Raw genomic sequence first — 22,241 nt, 5'->3', positions numbered from 1 at the left:
AACCTATGACTTTTTTGTCTCATTTTGGACGACATACTAAAGTATGACTTTTCTGTCTCATTTTGGGCGACATACTAACCTATGACTTTTTTGTCACATTTTGGACGACATACTAAAGTATGACTTTTTTGTCACATTTTGGACGACATACTAACCTATGACTGTTTTGTCAAATTTTGGACGACATACTAACCTATGACTTTTTTGTCTCAATTTAGACGACATACTAACCTATGACTTTTTTGTCTCAATTTAGACGACATACTAAAGTATGACTTTTTTGTCACATTTTGGACGACATACTAACCAATGACTTTTTAGTCACATTTTGGAAGACATACTAACCTATGACTGTTTTGTCAAATTTCGGACGACATACGAAACTATGACTTATTGTCTCATTTTGGACGACATACTAACCTAAAATATAGCAGGCAGTTCTGCTCAGTTTGGCAGAGTGGTCTAAGATGTGTGCTTTTGAACCAGCTTACCTCAGGGAGAACTGGTTCAAATCCCACTCCCATTTACTACTTTAATGGTTGATTCTGAAAGACATGCTAAAGAATGACTTTTTTGTCTCATTTTGGACGACATACTAACCTATGACTGTTTTGTCAAATTTTGGACGACATACTAACCTATGACTTTTTTGTCACATTTTGGAAGACATACTAACCTATGACTTTTTTGTCTCATTTTGGACGACATACTAAAGTATGACTTTTCTGTCTCATTTTGGACGACATACTAACCTATGACTTTTTTGGTGAAATTTTGGACGACATACTAACCTATGACTTTTTTGTCTCATTTTGGACAACATACTAAAGTATGACTTTTTTGTCACATTTTGGACGACATACTAACCAATGACTTTTTAGTCACATTTTGGACGACATACTAACCTATGACTTTTTTGTCACATTTTGGAAGACATACTAACCTATGACTTTTTTGTCTCATTTTGGACGACATACTAAAGTATGACTTTTCTGTCTCATTTTGGACGACATACTAACCTATGACTTTTTTGGCACATTTTGGACGACATACTAACCTAGGACTTTTTTGGTGAAATTTTGGACGACATACTAACCTATGACTTTTTTGTCTCATTTTGGACAACATACTAAAGTATGACTTTTTTGTCACATTTTGGACGACATACTAACCAATGACTTTTTAGTCACATTTTGGAAGACATACTAACCTATGACTGTTTTGTCAAATTTCGGACGACATACGAAACTATGACTTTTTTGTCTCATTTTGGACGACATACTAACCTAAAATATAGCAAGCAGTTCTGCTCAGTTAGGCAGAGTGGTCTAAGATGTGTGCTTTTGAACCAGCTTACCTCAGGGGGAACTGGTTCAAATCCCACTCCCATTTACTACTTTAATGGTTGATTCTGAAAGACATGCTAAAGAATGACTTTTTTGTCTCATTTTGGACGACATACTAACCTATGACTGTTTTGTCAAATTTTGGACGACATACTAACCTTTGACTTTTTTGTCACATTTTGGAAGACATACTAACCTATGACTTTTTTGTCTCATTTTGGACGACATACTAAAGTATGACTTTTCTGTCTCATTTTGGACGACATACTAACCTATGACTTTTTTGGCACATTTTGGACGACATACTAACCTATGACTTTTTTGGTGAAATTTTGGACGACATACTAACCTATGACTTTTTTTGTTTCATTTTGGACGACATACTAAAGTATGACTTTTTTGTCACATTTTGGACGACATACTAACCAATGACTTTTTAGTCACATTTTGGAAGACATACTAACCTATGACTGTTTTGTCAAATTTTGGACGACATACTAAACTATGACTTTTTTGTATCATTTCCGACAAAATACTAACCTGTGACTTTTTTGTCACATTTTGGACGACATACTAACCTATGACTTTTTTGTCACATTTTGGACGACATACTAACCTCTGACTTTTTTGTCAAATTTTGGACGACATACTAACATATGACTTTTTTGTCACATTTTGGACGACATACTAAAGTATGACTTTTTTGGCTCATTTTGGACAACATACTAACCTATGACTTTTTTGTCTCATTTTGGACGACATACTAAAGTATGACTTTTTTGTCAAATTTTGGACGACATAGTAACCTATGACTTTTTAGTCACATTTTGGACGACATACTAACCTATGACTTTTTTGTCTCATTTTGGACGACATACTAAAGTATGACTTTTCTGTCTCATTTTGGACGACATACTAACCTATGACTTTTTTGTCTCATTTTGGAGGACATACTAAAGTATGACTTTTTTGTCACATTTTGGACGACATACTAACCAATGACTTTTTAGTCACATTTTGGACGACATACTAACCAATGACTTTTTTGTCACATTTTGGACGACATACTAACCTGTGACTTTTTTGTCAAATTTTGGACGACATACTAACCTATGACTTTTTTGTCACATTTTGGACGACATACTAACCTATGACTTTTTTGTCTCATTTTGGACGACATACTAAAGTATGACTTTTCTGTCTCATTTTGGACGACATACTAACCTATGACTTTTTTGGCACATTTTGGACGACATACTAACCTATGACTGTTTTGTCAACTTTTGGACGACATACTAACCTATGACTTTTTGTCTCATTTTGGAGGACATACTAAAGTATGACTTTTTTGTCACATTTTGGACGACATACTAACCAATGACTTTTTAGTCACATTTTGGACGACATACTAACCAATGACTTTTTTGTCACATTTTGGACGACATACTAACCAATGACTTTTTAGTCACATTTTGGAAGACATACTAACCTATGACTGTTTTGTCAAATTTCGGACGACATACGAAACTATGACTTTTTTGTCTCATTTTGGACGACATACTAACCTAAAATATAGCAGGCAGTTCTGCTCAGTTTGGCAGAGTGGTCTAAGATGTGTGCTTTTGAACCAGCTTACCTCAGGGGGAACTGGTTCAAATCCCACTCCCATTTATTACTTTAATGGTTGATTCTGAAAGACATGCTAAAGAATGACTTTTTTGTCTCATTTTGGACGACATACTAACCTATGACTGTTTTGTCAAATTTTGGACGACATACTAACCTATGACTTTTTTGTCACATTTTGGAAGACATACTAACCTATGACTTTTTTGTCTCATTTTGGACGACATACTAAAGTATGACTTTTTAGTCACATTTTGGAAGACATACTAACCTATGACTGTTTTGTCAAATTTCGGACGACATACGAAACTATGACTTTTTTGTCTCATTTTGGACGACATACTAACCTAAAATATAGCAGGCAGTTCTGCTCAGTTTGGCAGAGTGGTCTAAGATGTGTGCTTTTGAACCAGCTTACCTCAGGGAGAACTGGTTCAAATCCCACTCCCATTTACTACTTTAATGGTTGATTCTGAAAGACATGCTAAAGAATGACTTTTTTGTCTCATTTTGGACGACATACTAACCTATGACTGTTTTGTCAAATTTTGGACTACATACTAACCTATGACTTTTTTTTATCACATTTTGGAAGACATACTAACCTATGACTTTTTTGTCTCATTTTGGACGACATACTAAAGTATGACTTTTCTGTCTCATTTTGGACGACATACTAACCTATGACTTTTTTGGCACATTTTGGACGACATACTAACCTATGACTTTTTTGGTGAAATTTTGGACGACATACTAACCTATGACTTTTTTGTCTCATTTTGGACAACATACTAAAGTATGACTTTTTTGTCACATTTTGGACGACATACTAACCAATGACTTTTTAGTCACATTTTGGAAGACATACTAACCTATGACTGTTTTGTCAAATTTCGGACGACATACGAAACTATGACTTTTTTGTCTCATTTTGGACGACATACTAACCTAAAATATAGCAAGCAGTTCTGCTCAGTTAGGCAGAGTGGTCTAAGATGTGTGCTTTTGAACCAGCTTACCTCAGGGGGAACTGGTTCAAATCCCACTCCCATTTACTACTTTAATGGTTGATTCTGAAAGACATGCTAAAGAATGACTTTTTTGTCTCATTTTGGACGACATACTAACCTATGACTGTTTTGTCAAATTTTGGACGACATACTAACCTTTGACTTTTTTGTCACATTTTGGAAGACATACTAACCTATGACTTTTTTGTCTCATTTTGGACGACATACTAAAGTATGACTTTTCTGTCTCATTTTGGACGACATACTAACCTATGACTTTTTTGGCACATTTTGGACGACATACTAACCTATGACTTTTTTGGTGAAATTTTGGACGACATACTAACCTATGACTTTTTTTGTTTCATTTTGGACGACATACTAAAGTATGACTTTTTTGTCACATTTTGGACGACATACTAACCAATGACTTTTTAGTCACATTTTGGAAGACATACTAACCTATGACTGTTTTGTCAAATTTTGGACGACATACTAAACTATGACTTTTTTGTATCATTTCCGACAAAATACTAACCTGTGACTTTTTTGTCACATTTTGGACGACATACTAACCTATGACTTTTTTGTCACATTTTGGACGACATACTAACCTCTGACTTTTTTGTCAAATTTTGGACGACATACTAACATATGACTTTTTTGTCACATTTTGGACGACATACTAAAGTATGACTTTTTTGGCTCATTTTGGACAACATACTAACCTATGACTTTTTTGTCTCATTTTGGACGACATACTAAAGTATGACTTTTTTGTCAAATTTTGGACGACATAGTAACCTATGACTTTTTAGTCACATTTTGGACGACATACTAACCTATGACTTTTTTGTCTCATTTTGGACGACATACTAAAGTATGACTTTTCTGTCTCATTTTGGACGACATACTAACCTATGACTTTTTTGTCTCATTTTGGAGGACATACTAAAGTATGACTTTTTTGTCACATTTTGGACGACATACTAACCAATGACTTTTTAGTCACATTTTGGACGACATACTAACCAATGACTTTTTTGTCACATTTTGGACGACATACTAACCTGTGACTTTTTTGTCAAATTTTGGACGACATACTAACCTATGACTTTTTTGTCACATTTTGGACGACATACTAACCTATGACTTTTTTGTCTCATTTTGGACGACATACTAAAGTATGACTTTTCTGTCTCATTTTGGACGACATACTAACCTATGACTTTTTTGGCACATTTTGGACGACATACTAACCTATGACTGTTTTGTCAACTTTTGGACGACATACTAACCTATGACTTTTTGTCTCATTTTGGAGGACATACTAAAGTATGACTTTTTTGTCACATTTTGGACGACATACTAACCAATGACTTTTTAGTCACATTTTGGACGACATACTAACCAATGACTTTTTTGTCACATTTTGGACGACATACTAACCTGTGACTTTTTTGTCAAATTTTGGACGACATACTAACCTATGACTTTTTTGTCACATTTTGGACGACATACTGACCTATGACTTTTTAGTCACATTTTGGACGACATACTAACCTATGACTTTTTTGTCTCATTTTGGACGACATACTAACCTATGACTTTTTTGTCTCATTTTGGACGACATACTAACCTATGACTTTTTTGTCACATTTTGGACGACATACTAACCTCTGACTTTTTGGTCACATTTTGGACGACAAACTAACCTATGACTTTTTAGTCACATTTTGGAAGACATACTAACCTATGATTTTTTTGTCAAATTTTGGACAACATACTCACCTATGACTTTTTGTCTCATTTTGGACGACATACTAACCTATGACTTTTTTGTCACATTTTGGACGACATACTAACCTATGACTTTTTTGTCTCATTTTGGACGACATACTAACCTATGACTTTTTTGTCACATTTTGGACGACATACTAACCTATGACTTTTTTGTCTCATTTTGGACGACATACTAACCTCTGACTTTTTGGTCACATTTTGGACGACAAACTAACATATGACTTTTTTGTCACATTTTGGAAGACATACTAACCTATGACTTTTTTGTCACATTTTGGACGACATACTAAAGTATGACTTTTTTGTCTCATTTTGGACGACATACTAACCGATGACCTTTTTTGTCACATTTTGGACGACATACTAACCTATGACTTTTTTGTCTCATTTTGGACGACATACTAAAGTATGACTTTTCTGTCTCATTTTGGACGACATACTAACCTATGACTTTTTTGGCACATTTTGGACGACATACTAACCTATGACTGTTTTGTCAACTTTTGGACGACATACTAACCTATGACTTTTTGTCTCATTTTGGAGGACATACTAAAGTATGACTTTTTTGTCACATTTTGGACGACATACTAACCAATGACTTTTTAGTCACATTTTGGACGACATACTAACCAATGACTTTTTTGTCACATTTTGGACGACATACTAACCTGTGACTTTTTTGTCAAATTTTGGACGACATACTAACCTATGACTTTTTTGTCTCATTTTGGACGACATACTAACCTCTGACTTTTTGGTCACATTTTGGACGACAAACTAACATATGACTTTTTTGTCACATTTTGGAAGACATACTAACCTATGACTTTTTTGTCACATTTTGGACGACATACTAAAGTATGACTTTTTTGTCTCATTTTGGACGACATACTAACCGATGACCTTTTTTGTCACATTTTGGACGACATACTAACCTATGACTTTTTTGTCTCATTTTGGACGACATACTAAAGTATGACTTTTCTGTCTCATTTTGGACGACATACTAACCTATGACTTTTTTGGCACATTTTGGACGACATACTAACCTATGACTTTTTTGTCTCATTTTGGACGACATACTAACCTATGACTTTTTTGTCTCATTTTGGACGACATACTAACCTATGACTTTTTTGTCACATTTTGGACGACATACTAACCTCTGACTTTTTGGTCACATTTTGGACGACAAACTAACCTATGACTTTTTAGTCACATTTTGGAAGACATACTAACCTATGATTTTTTTGTCAAATTTTGGACAACATACTCACCTATGACTTTTTGTCTCATTTTGGACGACATACTAACCTATGACTTTTTTGTCACATTTTGGACGACATACTAACCTATGACTTTTTTGTCACATTTTGGACGACATACTAAAGTATGACTTTTCTGTCTCATTTTGGACGACATACTAACCTATGACTTTTTTGGCACATTTTGGAAGACATACTAACCTATGACTTTTTTGTCACATTTTGGACGACATACTAAAGTATGACTTTTTTGTCTCATTTTGGACGACATACTAACCGATGACCTTTTTTGTCACATTTTGGACGACATACTAACCTATGACTTTTTTGTCTCATTTTGGACGACATACTAAAGTATGACTTTTCTGTCTCATTTTGGACGACATACTAACCTATGACTTTTTTGGCACATTTTGGACGACATACTAACCTATGACTTTTTTGTCTCATTTTGGACGACATACTAACCTATGACTTTTTTGTCTCATTTTGGACGACATACTAACCTATGACTTTTTTGTCACATTTTGGACGACATACTAACCTCTGACTTTTTGGTCACATTTTGGACGACAAACTAACCTATGACTTTTTAGTCACATTTTGGAAGACATACTAACCTATGATTTTTTTGTCAAATTTTGGACAACATACTCACCTATGACTTTTTGTCTCATTTTGGACGACATACTAACCTATGACTTTTTTGTCACATTTTGGACGACATACTAACCTATGACTTTTTTGTCTCATTTTGGACGACATACTAACCTATGACTTTTTTGTCACATTTTGGACGACATACTAACCTATGACTTTTTTGTCTCATTTTGGACGACATACTAACCTCTGACTTTTTGGTCACATTTTGGACGACAAACTAACATATGACTTTTTTGTCACATTTTGGAAGACATACTAACCTATGACTTTTTTGTCACATTTTGGACGACATACTAAAGTATGACTTTTTTGTCTCATTTTGGACGACATACTAACCGATGACCTTTTTTGTCACATTTTGGACGACATACTAACCTATGACTTTTTTGTCTCATTTTGGACGACATACTAAAGTATGACTTTTCTGTCTCATTTTGGACGACATACTAACCTATGACTTTTTTGGCACATTTTGGACGACATACTAACCTATGACTGTTTTGTCAACTTTTGGACGACATACTAACCTATGACTTTTTGTCTCATTTTGGAGGACATACTAAAGTATGACTTTTTTGTCACATTTTGGACGACATACTAACCAATGACTTTTTAGTCACATTTTGGACGACATACTAACCAATGACTTTTTTGTCACATTTTGGACGACATACTAACCTGTGACTTTTTTGTCAAATTTTGGACGACATACTAACCTATGACTTTTTTGTCTCATTTTGGACGACATACTAACCTCTGACTTTTTGGTCACATTTTGGACGACAAACTAACATATGACTTTTTTGTCACATTTTGGAAGACATACTAACCTATGACTTTTTTGTCACATTTTGGACGACATACTAAAGTATGACTTTTTTGTCTCATTTTGGACGACATACTAACCGATGACCTTTTTTGTCACATTTTGGACGACATACTAACCTATGACTTTTTTGTCTCATTTTGGACGACATACTAAAGTATGACTTTTCTGTCTCATTTTGGACGACATACTAACCTATGACTTTTTTGGCACATTTTGGACGACATACTAACCTATGACTGTTTTGTCAACTTTTGGACGACATACTAACCTATGACTTTTTGTCTCATTTTGGAGGACATACTAAAGTATGACTTTTTTGTCACATTTTGGACGACATACTAACCAATGACTTTTTAGTCACATTTTGGACGACATACTAACCAATGACTTTTTTGTCACATTTTGGACGACATACTAACCTGTGACTTTTTTGTCAAATTTTGGACGACATACTAACCTATGACTTTTTTGTCACATTTTGGACGACATACTGACCTATGACTTTTTAGTCACATTTTGGACGACATACTAACCTATGACTTTTTTGTCTCATTTTGGACGACATACTGACCTATGACTTTTTTGTCTCATTTTGGACGACATACTAACCTATGACTTTTTTGTCACATTTTGGACGACATACTAACCTCTGACTTTTTGGTCACATTTTGGACGACAAACTAACCTATGACTTTTTAGTCACATTTTGGAAGACATACTAACCTATGATTTTTTTGTCAAATTTTGGACAACATACTCACCTATGACTTTTTTGTCTCATTTTGGACGACATACTAAAGTATGACTTTTCTGTCTCATTTTGGACGACATACTAACCTATGACTTTTTTGTCTCATTTTGGAGGACATACTAAAGTATGACTTTTTTGTCACATTTTGGACGACATACTAACCAATGACTTTTTAGTCACATTTTGGACGACATACTAACCAATGACTTTTTTGTCACATTTTGGACGACATACTAACCTGTGACTTTTTTGTCAAATTTTGGACGACATACTAACCTATGACTTTTTTGTCACATTTTGGACGACATACTAACCTATGACTTTTTTGTCTCATTTTGGACGACATACTAAAGTATGACTTTTCTGTCTCATTTTGGACGACATACTAACCTATGACTTTTTTGGCACATTTTGGACGACATACTAACCTATGACTGTTTTGTCAACTTTTGGACGACATACTAACCTATGACTTTTTGTCTCATTTTGGAGGACATACTAAAGTATGACTTTTTTGTCACATTTTGGACGACATACTAACCAATGACTTTTTAGTCACATTTTGGACGACATACTAACCAATGACTTTTTTGTCACATTTTGGACGACATACTAACCTGTGACTTTTTTGTCAAATTTTGGACGACATACTAACCTATGACTTTTTTGTCACATTTTGGACGACATACTGACCTATGACTTTTTAGTCACATTTTGGACGACATACTAACCTATGACTTTTTTGTCTCATTTTGGACGACATACTAACCTATGACTTTTTTGTCTCATTTTGGACGACATACTAACCTATGACTTTTTTGTCTCATTTTGGACGACATACTAACCTATGACTTTTTTGTCTCATTTTGGACGACATACTAACCTATGACTTTTTTGTCACATTTTGGACGACATACTAACCTCTGACTTTTTGGTCACATTTTGGACGACAAACTAACCTATGACTTTTTAGTCACATTTTGGAAGACATACTAACCTATGATTTTTTTGTCTCATTTTGGACGACATACTAAAGTATGACTTTTCTGTCTCATTTTGGACGACATACTAACCTATGACTTTTTTGGCACATTTTGGACGACATACTAACCTATGACTGTTTTGTCAACTTTTGGACGACATACTAACCTATGACTTTTTGTCTCATTTTGGAGGACATACTAAAGTATGACTTTTTTGTCACATTTTGGACGACATACTAACCAATGACTTTTTAGTCACATTTTGGACGACATACTAACCAATGACTTTTTTGTCACATTTTGGACGACATACTAACCTGTGACTTTTTTGTCAAATTTTGGACGACATACTAACCTATGACTTTTTTGTCTCATTTTGGACGACATACTAACCTCTGACTTTTTGGTCACATTTTGGACGACAAACTAACATATGACTTTTTTGTCACATTTTGGAAGACATACTAACCTATGACTTTTTTGTCACATTTTGGACGACATACTAAAGTATGACTTTTTTGTCTCATTTTGGACGACATACTAACCGATGACCTTTTTTGTCACATTTTGGACGACATACTAACCTATGACTTTTTTGTCTCATTTTGGACGACATACTAAAGTATGACTTTTCTGTCTCATTTTGGACGACATACTAACCTATGACTTTTTTGGCACATTTTGGACGACATACTAACCTATGACTGTTTTGTCAACTTTTGGACGACATACTAACCTATGACTTTTTGTCTCATTTTGGAGGACATACTAAAGTATGACTTTTTTGTCACATTTTGGACGACATACTAACCAATGACTTTTTAGTCACATTTTGGACGACATACTAACCAATGACTTTTTTGTCACATTTTGGACGACATACTAACCTGTGACTTTTTTGTCAAATTTTGGACGACATACTAACCTATGACTTTTTTGTCACATTTTGGACGACATACTGACCTATGACTTTTTAGTCACATTTTGGACGACATACTAACCTATGACTTTTTTGTCTCATTTTGGACGACATACTGACCTATGACTTTTTTGTCTCATTTTGGACGACATACTAACCTATGACTTTTTTGTCACATTTTGGACGACATACTAACCTCTGACTTTTTTGTCTCATTTTGGACGACATACTGACCTATGACTTTTTTGTCTCATTTTGGACGACATACTAACCTATGACTTTTTTGTCACATTTTGGACGACATACTAACCTCTGACTTTTTGGTCACATTTTGGACGACAAACTAACCTATGACTTTTTAGTCACATTTTGGAAGACATACTAACCTATGATTTTTTTGTCAAATTTTGGACAACATACTCACCTATGACTTTTTTGTCTCATTTTGGACGACATACTAAAGTATGACTTTTCTGTCTCATTTTGGACGACATACTAACCTATGACTTTTTTGTCTCATTTTGGAGGACATACTAAAGTATGACTTTTTTGTCACATTTTGGACGACATACTAACCAATGACTTTTTAGTCACATTTTGGACGACATACTAACCAATGACTTTTTTGTCACATTTTGGACGACATACTAAAGTATGACTTTTTTGTCTCATTTTGGACGACATACTAACCTATGACTTTTTTGTCACATTTTGGACGACATACTAACCTATGACTTTTTTGTCTCATTTTGGACGACATACTAAAGTATGACTTTTTTGTCACATTTTGGACGACATACTAACCTATGACTATTTGTCTCATTTTGGAAGACATACTAACCTATGACTTTTTTGTGACATTTTCGACTACTTACTAACCTATGACTTTATAGTCACATTTTGGACGACATACTAACCTATGACTTTTTTGTCACATTTTGGACGACATACTAACCTATGACTTTTTTGTCACATTTTGGACGACATACTAACCTATGACTTTATAGTCACATTTTGGAAGACATACTAACCTATGACTTTTTTGTCACATTTTGGACGACATACTAAAGTATGACTTTTTTGTCTCATTTTGGACAACATATTAACCTATGACTTTTTTGTCACATTTTGGACGACTTACTAACCTATGACTTTTTTGTCACATTTTGGACAACATACGTATGACTTTTTTGTCACATTTTGGACAACATACGTATGACTTTTTTGTCACATTTTGGACGACATACTAACCTATGACTTTTTTGTCACATTTTGGAAGACATACTAACCTATGACTTTTTTGTCACATTTTGGACGACATACTAACCTACGACTTTATAGTCACATTTTGGACGACATACTTACCTATTACTTTTTTGTCACATTTTCGACGTCATACTAAAACCTCATGACATTTTTGGTGAAATTTTGGACGACATACTAAAGTATGACTTTTTTGTCACGTTTTCGACGACAAACTAACCTATGACTTTTTGTCACAGTATTTAACATAATGATAAGTTTCCAATACTATATTTTTCAGTTCCAGATCCCTGTGACTACATATTTTTTGCCTTTGTAGATCCAGTTGTAACGCATATGTGTAATTGGTAAACTTAGGCATGAAATTAAATTGAAAATTGAAATTGCACTTGTTTCTCAGGTTGTTCATAATATATTTTAAAAAAATATATATACTTACATTCATGTAAAACAAAGGGAACATTTGGAGTCCTTGTTTATTGTGTTTATGTGGCCCCGGAACAGACTTTGCATATAAGCTTTAATATATTAACGTTTTATCGTGAAAATCGGATGTCCCCAACTGTACGCTCGCTTTGGGCTGCTTCTAACTTATGGGAGCAATCAAATGTGGAGTTGGCTCACAGCGGTTGGTTCCTGTCACGTGTGAGCTGCAGCTGCTGCTCTCTGACTCTTTACACAACTCTCAAGCAGTTGTTGGTCAGCAGTAATGGAGTCCAGCAGGATCCTGATAAAAGGAGGCAAAGTAGTGAACGAAGACTGCTCCGCGATCAGCGACGTCTACATTGAAAATGGGAAAATAATCGCAGTTGGACCGAACCTTCAAATCCCAACGGGAGCGCGAGTCATCGATGCCACGGATAAGCTGGTGATGCCAGGCGGCATCGACACGCACACTCACATGGAGCTGGCGTTCATGGGCACCAAGGCTGTGGACGACTTCTACATAGGGACAAAGGTGGAATAAGTTGTGTTTATATGCGTTGTAAGATAGAGATTTAGCCCTCTTTACAGAACAATATCGAAGGGTGGAGCAGCTTCATATTAAAGAACCACACTTGTTTTTGTTAATTCAAGCCGAATAGAGTTGACTCGAGTACTTTTGGCATAGCAACAATGTATAAAACATAAAAACAATTAAAGTAAAATAAGAAAATGGTCTCGGTAAAAGTGAAGGCCAAGGAATAGCCATGAATAGCCTGTACTATTATCACTTTATGTTGACTGAAAACACAAAACTTAGTCATGTAGGTCACTTTGTCCAGTCTTTCTAAATCACCTTGTAACTGGTGTCTACTTTTGTTTTGTTTACTTCAAGTGTCAAAAACTGCTGTCTGAAAGTGTCAGTCAAAACACTGCAATGGTAAAAGGAAGGTATATGATAATTGTGTCGCAGTAAAACCAGACCTCAACTCCAAAAGTCAACACATTATTACTGTTACTCTGAATACAAGCATTTACAGAGTACTTGTTTTGCAGTTCTACTCCATTATATTGAGAGTTACTATTGTTTTCCCCACTTCCTCTGGACATTCCAGACCGTTATCTGGCAGTTAACCCTTATCCTGTGTGCTGATAATGTTGCCACAGGTTAGTGTATGGCGATCGGTGTGTAGCAAACATTAAGAGAATTTAAAACACGTGCATGTATACTGTATATATACTCTTTATCTGTTTATTTTCTATGCAGCTTTATTAAAAATAAAAAAATAAAAAATCCCACACAGTTACAGAGTTGGTCTTGTTGGTAACTTCTGTGTCTGTGTGGTTATGTTTGTGTTCCCCCAGGCTGCTCTCGCAGGAGGGACCACAATGATCCTGGACTTTGTCATCCCCCAGAACGGCAAATCTCTTCTTGAGGCCTACGACCGTTGGCGTCAGACTGCTGACCCCAAAGTTTGCTGCGACTATTCGCTGCATGTCGCTGTCACGTGGTGGAGTGAGGAGGTGGTTGAGATTAATTAAAATAAAAATAAGTCAATAAATGCAATACATTTGGGATTGATCAAGGCTTGGTCAAATCAATTCAGAGGAATTCCAACATGTTTTTCTCCAAATCTTTTTCCTTCCGCAGGTCAAGAAAGAGATGGAGACTCTGGCCAAAGAAAAAGGAGTGAACTCCTTCAAGATGTTCATGGCCTATAAAGACGTGTTCATGCTGCAGGACTCGGAGCTTTATGCTTCGTTCGCCCAGTGTAAGGAGATCGGAGCTATAGCTCAGGTTCACGCTGAGAACGGAGATCTGATCGCGGAGGTGAGTGAAGTGTTAACAAACGAAGCACAAATATAACAGCACATTGTCCAACCTTAGCTCAAACAGAGTCACTGTAATCAACGCAATTAAACGAGGTGAAGTTTTTGTTTAAGGAGGTCAAGTACATAATATCAGTTTGTAAACGCAGTCCAGAATGCATTTTGGGTAATGTGTAACCTCTGGATTTCTGTCCAAGTGCTACATAAAGACCAGACACTGTGACTGTGAAAATAAAACAAACTTCAAGGTTATTCAGTGATAGTTGTAGCTGTCATGGCAGTTGTGACACATTAACTCTGTGTATATTGTACCACTGGTTCAAAGGTCACTTTTGCAGCAGTTAGAGCAAATAACGTGAAAAGTAAAAATTGGTATTTCGCCCAACACAGATATTGTATCACATCCACTGGTTCCACCGTGTGTCCTCCCCTCACATTTCTTAAAAGCAGAACCATGAAAAACTCATGAAAGAAAGACTATCCTCTGCCTTAATGTGTCTTTTTTTAAATGTGACATAGCATTAAATCACCACTAGGGTGTAGCAAATGCTAGGAAAGCAACGTCTGGCTGTTGAGGTTGATTATTGCTACCATTTGAATAGGTGCTGAATGTAGATCTTTAAAATGTGTTGGTTTCCACAGCTCTTTCAGTTTAAAGCATTGAGTGAGTCAAACATTGAGTGTTTCTGTGTGGTTTTTGTTCACTCTGCTTGGACAGACACGGTCATGTGTTATCTCTGCGTCCCATTTAACCTTTTATGTCCTTCCTTGTTGTCCCTTCATTGCTGGGAACTGACAGGGCGCTAAGAAGATGCTGGCCCTGGGCATCACTGGACCCGAGGGTCACGAGCTGTGTCGACCAGAGGAGGTGGAGGCCGAGGCCACTCAGAGAGCCATCACCATTGCAAATTCTGTCAACTGCCCACTCTATGTGGTCCATGTCATGAGCAAATCTGCAGCCAAGGTTGTGGCTAATGCGCGCAGAGAAGGTGAGTGTGAGTTTGCTACCACCTGCTGTCGAAATCAGGTACGGCACAGTGCAGAGAGGGTGGATTTATTTATGTGGCAGTAACAGCGTGTATGATTTTGACTGCTTTTCAGTGCATTTTCTTTTTAAATTACTACAGCTTTGATTATTTAGGATTTTCACCTCACTTTAAATCCTTGATGTGGTCAAACACTACACTACTACAAACTACAAGTGAATCCAGCAGAGGGCAGTAATGCAACATATCTTTGCCAACTGCTATTCTACATGAAGACCAACCAAGAGCCAGTTGTTTTTTGTTTTGTTAAAATTTTCCCTCTCTCTACAGGCCGTGTGGTGTTTGGGGAGCCCATTGCAGCAGGCCTGGGCACAGATGGTACCAACTACTGGCACAAGGAGTGGGCACACGCTGCAGGCTTTGTTATGGGTCCTCCACTAAGACCTGACCCCAGCACTCCTGGGTACCTTATGGACCTGCTGGCCAAGTAAGTGTAGCAGGGGCAAGGTTTCGCCAAACCAGTAATGATGTGCTTGTGAAAAATCAAACGTGGTTACTCACACCCACCATTTGTTATGAACGTGCACTGTCACCTGGAAATGCTGAAGCAAATATGTTATGATTTATTGCGTGGAAAAAGCGTTGCATACAATCTTGGTCTCGAGAATACCTCTGTTATTTTTATAGCAGCCTTTCAACAAAAATTGTGTCATTCAGTCACATTACACACTATACTTCTCTGTCATCATTCTAGTGATGATCTTAGTCTGACGGGGACAGACAACTGCACCTTCTCTGTGTGCCAGAAAGCTCTGGGAAAAGACGACTTCACCAAGATCCCTAACGGAGTGAATGGTGTGGAGGACCGGATGTCTGTCATCTGGGAGAAGGGAGTGGTACGTCCTAATTACAATCTATAAAAAGTCTGCTGATTACGGAGATGTAATCCTCAAGTGTAGTAGGTGCTGTGAAGGGCTATTTTAGAGCTTTGTCCACACGGTTTCACAGTTTTGAAATGATGTGATTAAAACTGGCGATGAGCCCAAATATCAATAGAAAGAAAATGATTTTCAGCTTCCATGTAACTTATTTTCAATGTAATGCAGAGTCAACGATAACTCATGAGAAGAGAGGGAATAATGACAACCACCAAGGATATCATGCTTTCTTTGCTGTCTGTCTGTTTGTTAGAAGAATCGCTCAAAACTACTGAATTGATTTTCTTAAAACTTGGTTGTCGTTCTGACATAGCAGGTGGACGGAGGATTTCTTTTTTGTTCCACTTCCTTTTAATATTATCTCATTCTGCTGTTTCTTTTCCTTACAAACACAAAAGAGAATAATCTTTTGGAGCCTTAGAGTGCAGACGTTGCATTTTCTTGCCATTGTTGTGAGGATGCTGTTTCAGCCCCGGCCGCCTCAAGGCAACTGGGCAGATTTGCCACATGCTACAGAGCTGGCAAAGCACATATACAGTATTAGATGGCATTTTGGCTGAAACGAGTTGCTTGCTCCACAGTTAAGCACTGACCTTTTCAACTGCTAATTTGTGTATATTGTTGGCTTTGTGTGTGTGTGTGTGTGTGTTTCTTCCCTTCAGCACAGTGGCAAAATGGACGAGAATCGATTTGTCACCGTCACCAGCACCAACGCAGCGAAAATCTTCAACTTCTACCCGCAGAAAGGCCGTATTGCCAAGGACTCGGATGCTGATGTGGTTATATGGGACCCCAAGATGACAAGGTGAGAAACCTTGAGTCCAGCCACTCAGCAGCCTGGAGACAGAAAACTCTAGAACACAGAGAAAGTACATGTTAACATGTATATGAAGCTCATTCAGAATGCTCCCTACCTGCTCTTATCAGCATCTTCAACTGCAGATGGTGCTGCCGAGTACCTGGGCTCATGTGATAGCATGTCTTCAGGCTGTGAAGCATTCATTTCAATAAGATAAGGGTGGGTTTTTTTAAGCATCGCAGTGAATCATGCCGCCTATAAAAAAAAAGGCGACTAAAAAGAGAAGTAAAGCTTCTTTCACCTCGTGCCACCTCGACGCACACATCTAAGCTGATTACGTCTACGCTGCACCATTTATAGCAGCAGATTAAAGCCGAACACAGTGTATACACTCATCAGTTAAAAAAAGATTGTTTGTGTGATTGATTTTATATTTTTTTTGTTAATTTGTTTGGGAGAAGGATTTTATCACACTTACATAAGCTGAACGTATCGTTAGAACCATGCTGATGGGTCATAGTGAGCATCTTAAAGATGACGAATATTTCGCGTGGGCGCTAAACCGATTTTCATAGTACAGAACACACGGTATTAAGGCTATTTTCAGTAACGGGCCCGGAATATTATAACCAATCGTGTGATTGTTTCTTTGCATTCTGTCATCATTCTACCAAAGTGCCATATAGGGAGAGGGAGGAAGTATGCTGCACTGTGCACATGCACTGACGCCGGTAAAGAGGACAGTTTATATTCCAGTCGCTCGCACTCTGTGTAGCACACTCAGACTTATATAACCCAGAATGGCTCTGCACTGCTCCGTTTGCTGGAGAATCTGGGCCTGAGCTCCTCAGGGATGTCACTAACCGCTGATGTGAATTTAAGGAGAAACACATTACACCATGGTGTCATTTGCTAGTGTTGAGGAGTTTATAATATATGATCCTCCGGCTTGGTTTCCCTGCACACGACGTCTTTGTTTAAACTCTTTTGCGTGCGTTCCGTCTCCAACGTTTTGCAGAAGTTACAATGCCTTTCGAGCATGAGAGAGCATCTCGTGTTTGATCACTGCAGCTGTCAATTCATCTGTGAAACGGCACAATTAACTGCCCTCAGCGCAAGTGTCACTTGGTAACATCCGGGACCAGACGGTACAGACGGTTGCATAACCAGAAAGGCCTCGGACGCTCAGCCACTTGTCGTGTATCTCATCACTGGGCTACTTGAATAACGAGTTATGCGAAGGATATAAACATTAAATGAGATGTTTTATAAATGTTTAGGTTTATGAATGTACTGGAGGCTGGTGTGTGAACAGAGAATGAATGAAAATTGAGCAGAAACTATGACCACATAGGAGAAAGTATATATAATAATATACATTTAAAAAAAGAGCCAAGAGAGCCAAATTTAGCAAATCCACTGCATGCTACCTGCAGTGCCACACAAACTAAGTAGCATTATACAGCATTAAGCAGATTAAAAGCCATTTTTTTTTCTCTGTTCACTCACTCACTCATCACTCATCCTCTACATGAGGGTCACAGAGGCCGCTGGTGCCAATCCCAGCACAGTACACCATGGACAGGTTGCCAGACAGGGCCACATGGAGACAAACAACCATTCACTCTCATCATTCACACCTATGGTCAATTTACCTAATCCCCAAATGTGCATATTTTTGGACTGCAGAAGGAAACCAAAGAACCTGGAGAACCCCACACACACACACACACACGGGGAGAACATGCAAACTCCATCTCAGAAATAGTTATATTTCAGAAATATAATATTAGACTGTGTTAGATGTATGGTTGCAAAACACAAAAAATATTACTGCAGGTTTAAATAAAATCAAAACAATGAAACAATAAGCCTTGTATGCTGAGACCATATCACATAATTCGAGCAGGGCTGTTAAGATATGAGTTTTCCATAAATCTTAAATGAAACATTCCAGGCATATACTGTGTATATACCCTCTGCATGAGTGCTTCCAGATAAATAATTCAATTTATTTGAAACATTTCTGTCAATAAATCTATACTGGCCATACTCAAATTTCCTTTCGGAGAGAGTGTTTTCTGTACGAAACAAGCCCAGTCTGTTTTTTGTTTTTGATGTGTGGAGAGTGGCAGTGCTCATTCAGCAGCCTGGGGACAGGTGCCACAATACTTAAGTAAGAAACACTGAAAATGTTGAGGTGGAAGAATCCTGGTTTTATGTGCTGGGTAAGCTTTTTTTTTTTGAGCACATGAGCAAATTGTAAATAATACATTATGTTACGTTTGGCTGCATAAGTCCACTGCGCTAACTTGATGCTGTATAGTGAATGACTACATCAGCTTTACACTGCATTAAGTCTTCACAATAGATTTGCTTAACTTGACTTAATAATTTCTCACTCATGTAGCACATGTTCCGGGATGTAATTGTGGTCAATATGTGTGTCTTTTTTTTTTTAGGACCATATCAGCCAAGACTCACCACCAGGCTGTGGACTACAACATCTTCGAAGGTATGGAGTGTCACGGTGTCGCCGTCGTCACCATCGCCGGAGGGAAAGTGGTCTATGAGGAAGGGCAGCTGAAGGTGTCACCAGGGCACGGAAAATTCATCCACAGAAAACCCTTCTCCGAGTTTGTTTACAAAAGAATAACACAAAGGGAGCAGGTTAGTCACATCCCTACTATTTCAACACTTTAATGTCAGATGGTCTCCTTCACTATAAAAAAATCACAATAATGCAATACGATGTCATATTGCCAATTCCCAAAGTGATCCATTCATAATAAATGAAACGCGGACTTAAATGCTTAACTGTGCAGCACCTGTCAGACGACTGAAAAGTCACATTTTGTTTTGTTCGAAGCCCAGAGAGAAGCTGCACACAAAAGGTCACTTAACCATTCTCTCTGCTTTGTATTTGTTCTGCAGGTGGCACAACCTTCAGCTGTGATCAGAGAACCCTATGAAGGCAAAGTCATTTCTCTGTGAACAACTGAACTAGGACATGAAAGACACTTTGAGCTCCAGCTGTGTGTCTCCAGTACAATCCAGAACCAATCAAAACCAAAACAACTCAGGGCTGTCTCGGCGTGAAATACTTCTCCGAGAGCATTCTTCATTTGACCGTTTTTAAATAATTGAATCCTATCTACAGTTTTATTTTTGCACATTATCCAGTCATATAAATCTGTGTGTGTGTTGTAGGGGCCTGGGCTTTTTCACACATGTCTGTTTCAAGACTTAGGTCAATGCCCTGTTGCCAAAGTATAATGCCTTAAAGAAAATAAACCTTGTGCAAAATCCCATGGTTTAAAACTGTGATTATTGTAAAATATCTTCTATCACTTTTACATGTGAACTATGAATCTATGAATAAAATGATGTAATGTGAATAAAACCTCTAAACCGTAATATACATACAACAAGTGTTTGTTGCCAGTAGAAACAGGGCTGATGTTTCTCAACGAAAAGCATCCCTCCTTTAACCCTTAGTGCCTTAACCCTTTTTTTTTTGATAATTTTGGCTGTGTTCATGCAAATGGCTGAATTGTGTATTGCTAATTTGATCTTATTTCCAGCTCAGCTCCTACAGCAAGGCTAATATACACTATGTACAAACAAGTGTTACACTCATACCGTTAAGTGCCAAAAATGTGCCATTGAACTCAAACTTCAATTTTTGATCTCACTTCCATTAAATTATAATGCATGCATTTTATAATAGCTGGGTGTCAATTGGGGCTTTTGCCTTGGAATTTATCTTTTTTTTACTACTCTCCACTAGAAAAAAACATGCTATTTCCACTAGATGGCACTGTCACAATCCCCCCTCCCACTCATTGGCATAATCTCAGGCTGTAATAATTGAACACAAAAATTATATTTTCTGTTAAAAAAATGTAAATTAAAGGGTTAAAATATTAAAAAAATTAATTAGTATTTGATATCAATAATTAGGACAAAAACTACTAAATGACAGTACAATATAATGTATAATATTTTTAGTTGCTTGCATTTTTTATAGCACTTTTTTTGCATGGAATATGAGTGTGAGTATTTATTATTAAAATAATAATGCAAAATTATCAAAAAATCATCAATGACACATGCCAGGCTGTAATAATTTAAAACAAAGGTGAAATGTTGGTGAACAAAAATTCCGTTCAATGAGAGTAGAATATAATAATGTAGAATCATTTTTATAGCTTGCTTTTAAAAAGCAAATTTATTTGTGATTAGCGGTACGAGTGTGAGTAACATTGCTACAAATGCACTGACGTGCGTATGAAAGTACGCCCCTAGATTTGCATATTCAGCAGCATCACACTTGATCACATGCACTCCGTCCATGTCCATCTATGGACTGTATTCATTCCTTCCCTGTTTCTTTTTGTTTTGTTTTGTTTTTTTTTTTAAAAAAAGGTCTGCGATTGTCACCGCGCATCATGTGGTAGCTTCCTATTGCGCTGACTTGCTTGCCATGGTTTTATGTCACAGGGTCAGTTGAGACAAAATGTGAGCTTATCAGGTTGCTGCATGGGTCAGTGGTAGCATGTGAGTCACAGAAGTCACACTCATCCCAGACCCAGAGCGGCACCACTTCCTCTTGTGTTGGTGTAGAGCTGTCCAAGCACATCTGACGAACTGTGCACGACTGGATTTAATGAATAGATATATAGATATGCAGACTCTAACAATCGCAGGATTGTCCCAGTCAGGCAGTTGGCAGGTTCTATTTCTCAACCATATATGATTTCTCTGAACCGTTTTACTCAGATGCTTTTTCAAAGAGGATCAT

At 37.1% G+C, this 22,241-nt stretch overlaps 1 protein-coding gene across 1 annotated transcript; it reads left to right on the top strand.

Moving 5' to 3' along the window:
- The first annotated feature begins 13,088 nt into the window (after positions 1-13,088).
- dpys (dihydropyrimidinase) lies at positions 13,089-20,746 on the top strand. The gene is made up of 9 exons (XM_058646668.1): positions 13,089-13,419; positions 14,250-14,408; positions 14,536-14,715; positions 15,514-15,703; positions 16,031-16,187; positions 16,455-16,596; positions 17,301-17,443; positions 19,900-20,107; positions 20,372-20,746. The coding sequence occupies exons 1-9, from the start codon at positions 13,171-13,173 to the stop codon at positions 20,429-20,431; spliced, it is 1,488 nt and encodes a 495-aa protein (XP_058502651.1). The 5' UTR covers positions 13,089-13,170; the 3' UTR covers positions 20,432-20,746.
- Positions 20,747-22,241: the final 1,495 nt, after the last annotated feature.

This window comes from Solea solea, chromosome 13, assembly GCF_958295425.1.
Source record: "Solea solea chromosome 13, fSolSol10.1, whole genome shotgun sequence".
Taxonomy (NCBI): domain Eukaryota; kingdom Metazoa; phylum Chordata; class Actinopteri; order Pleuronectiformes; family Soleidae; genus Solea; species Solea solea.
The sequence above is the reverse complement of the archived record's forward strand: the minus strand, read 5'-3'. Positions and strand labels throughout refer to the sequence as shown.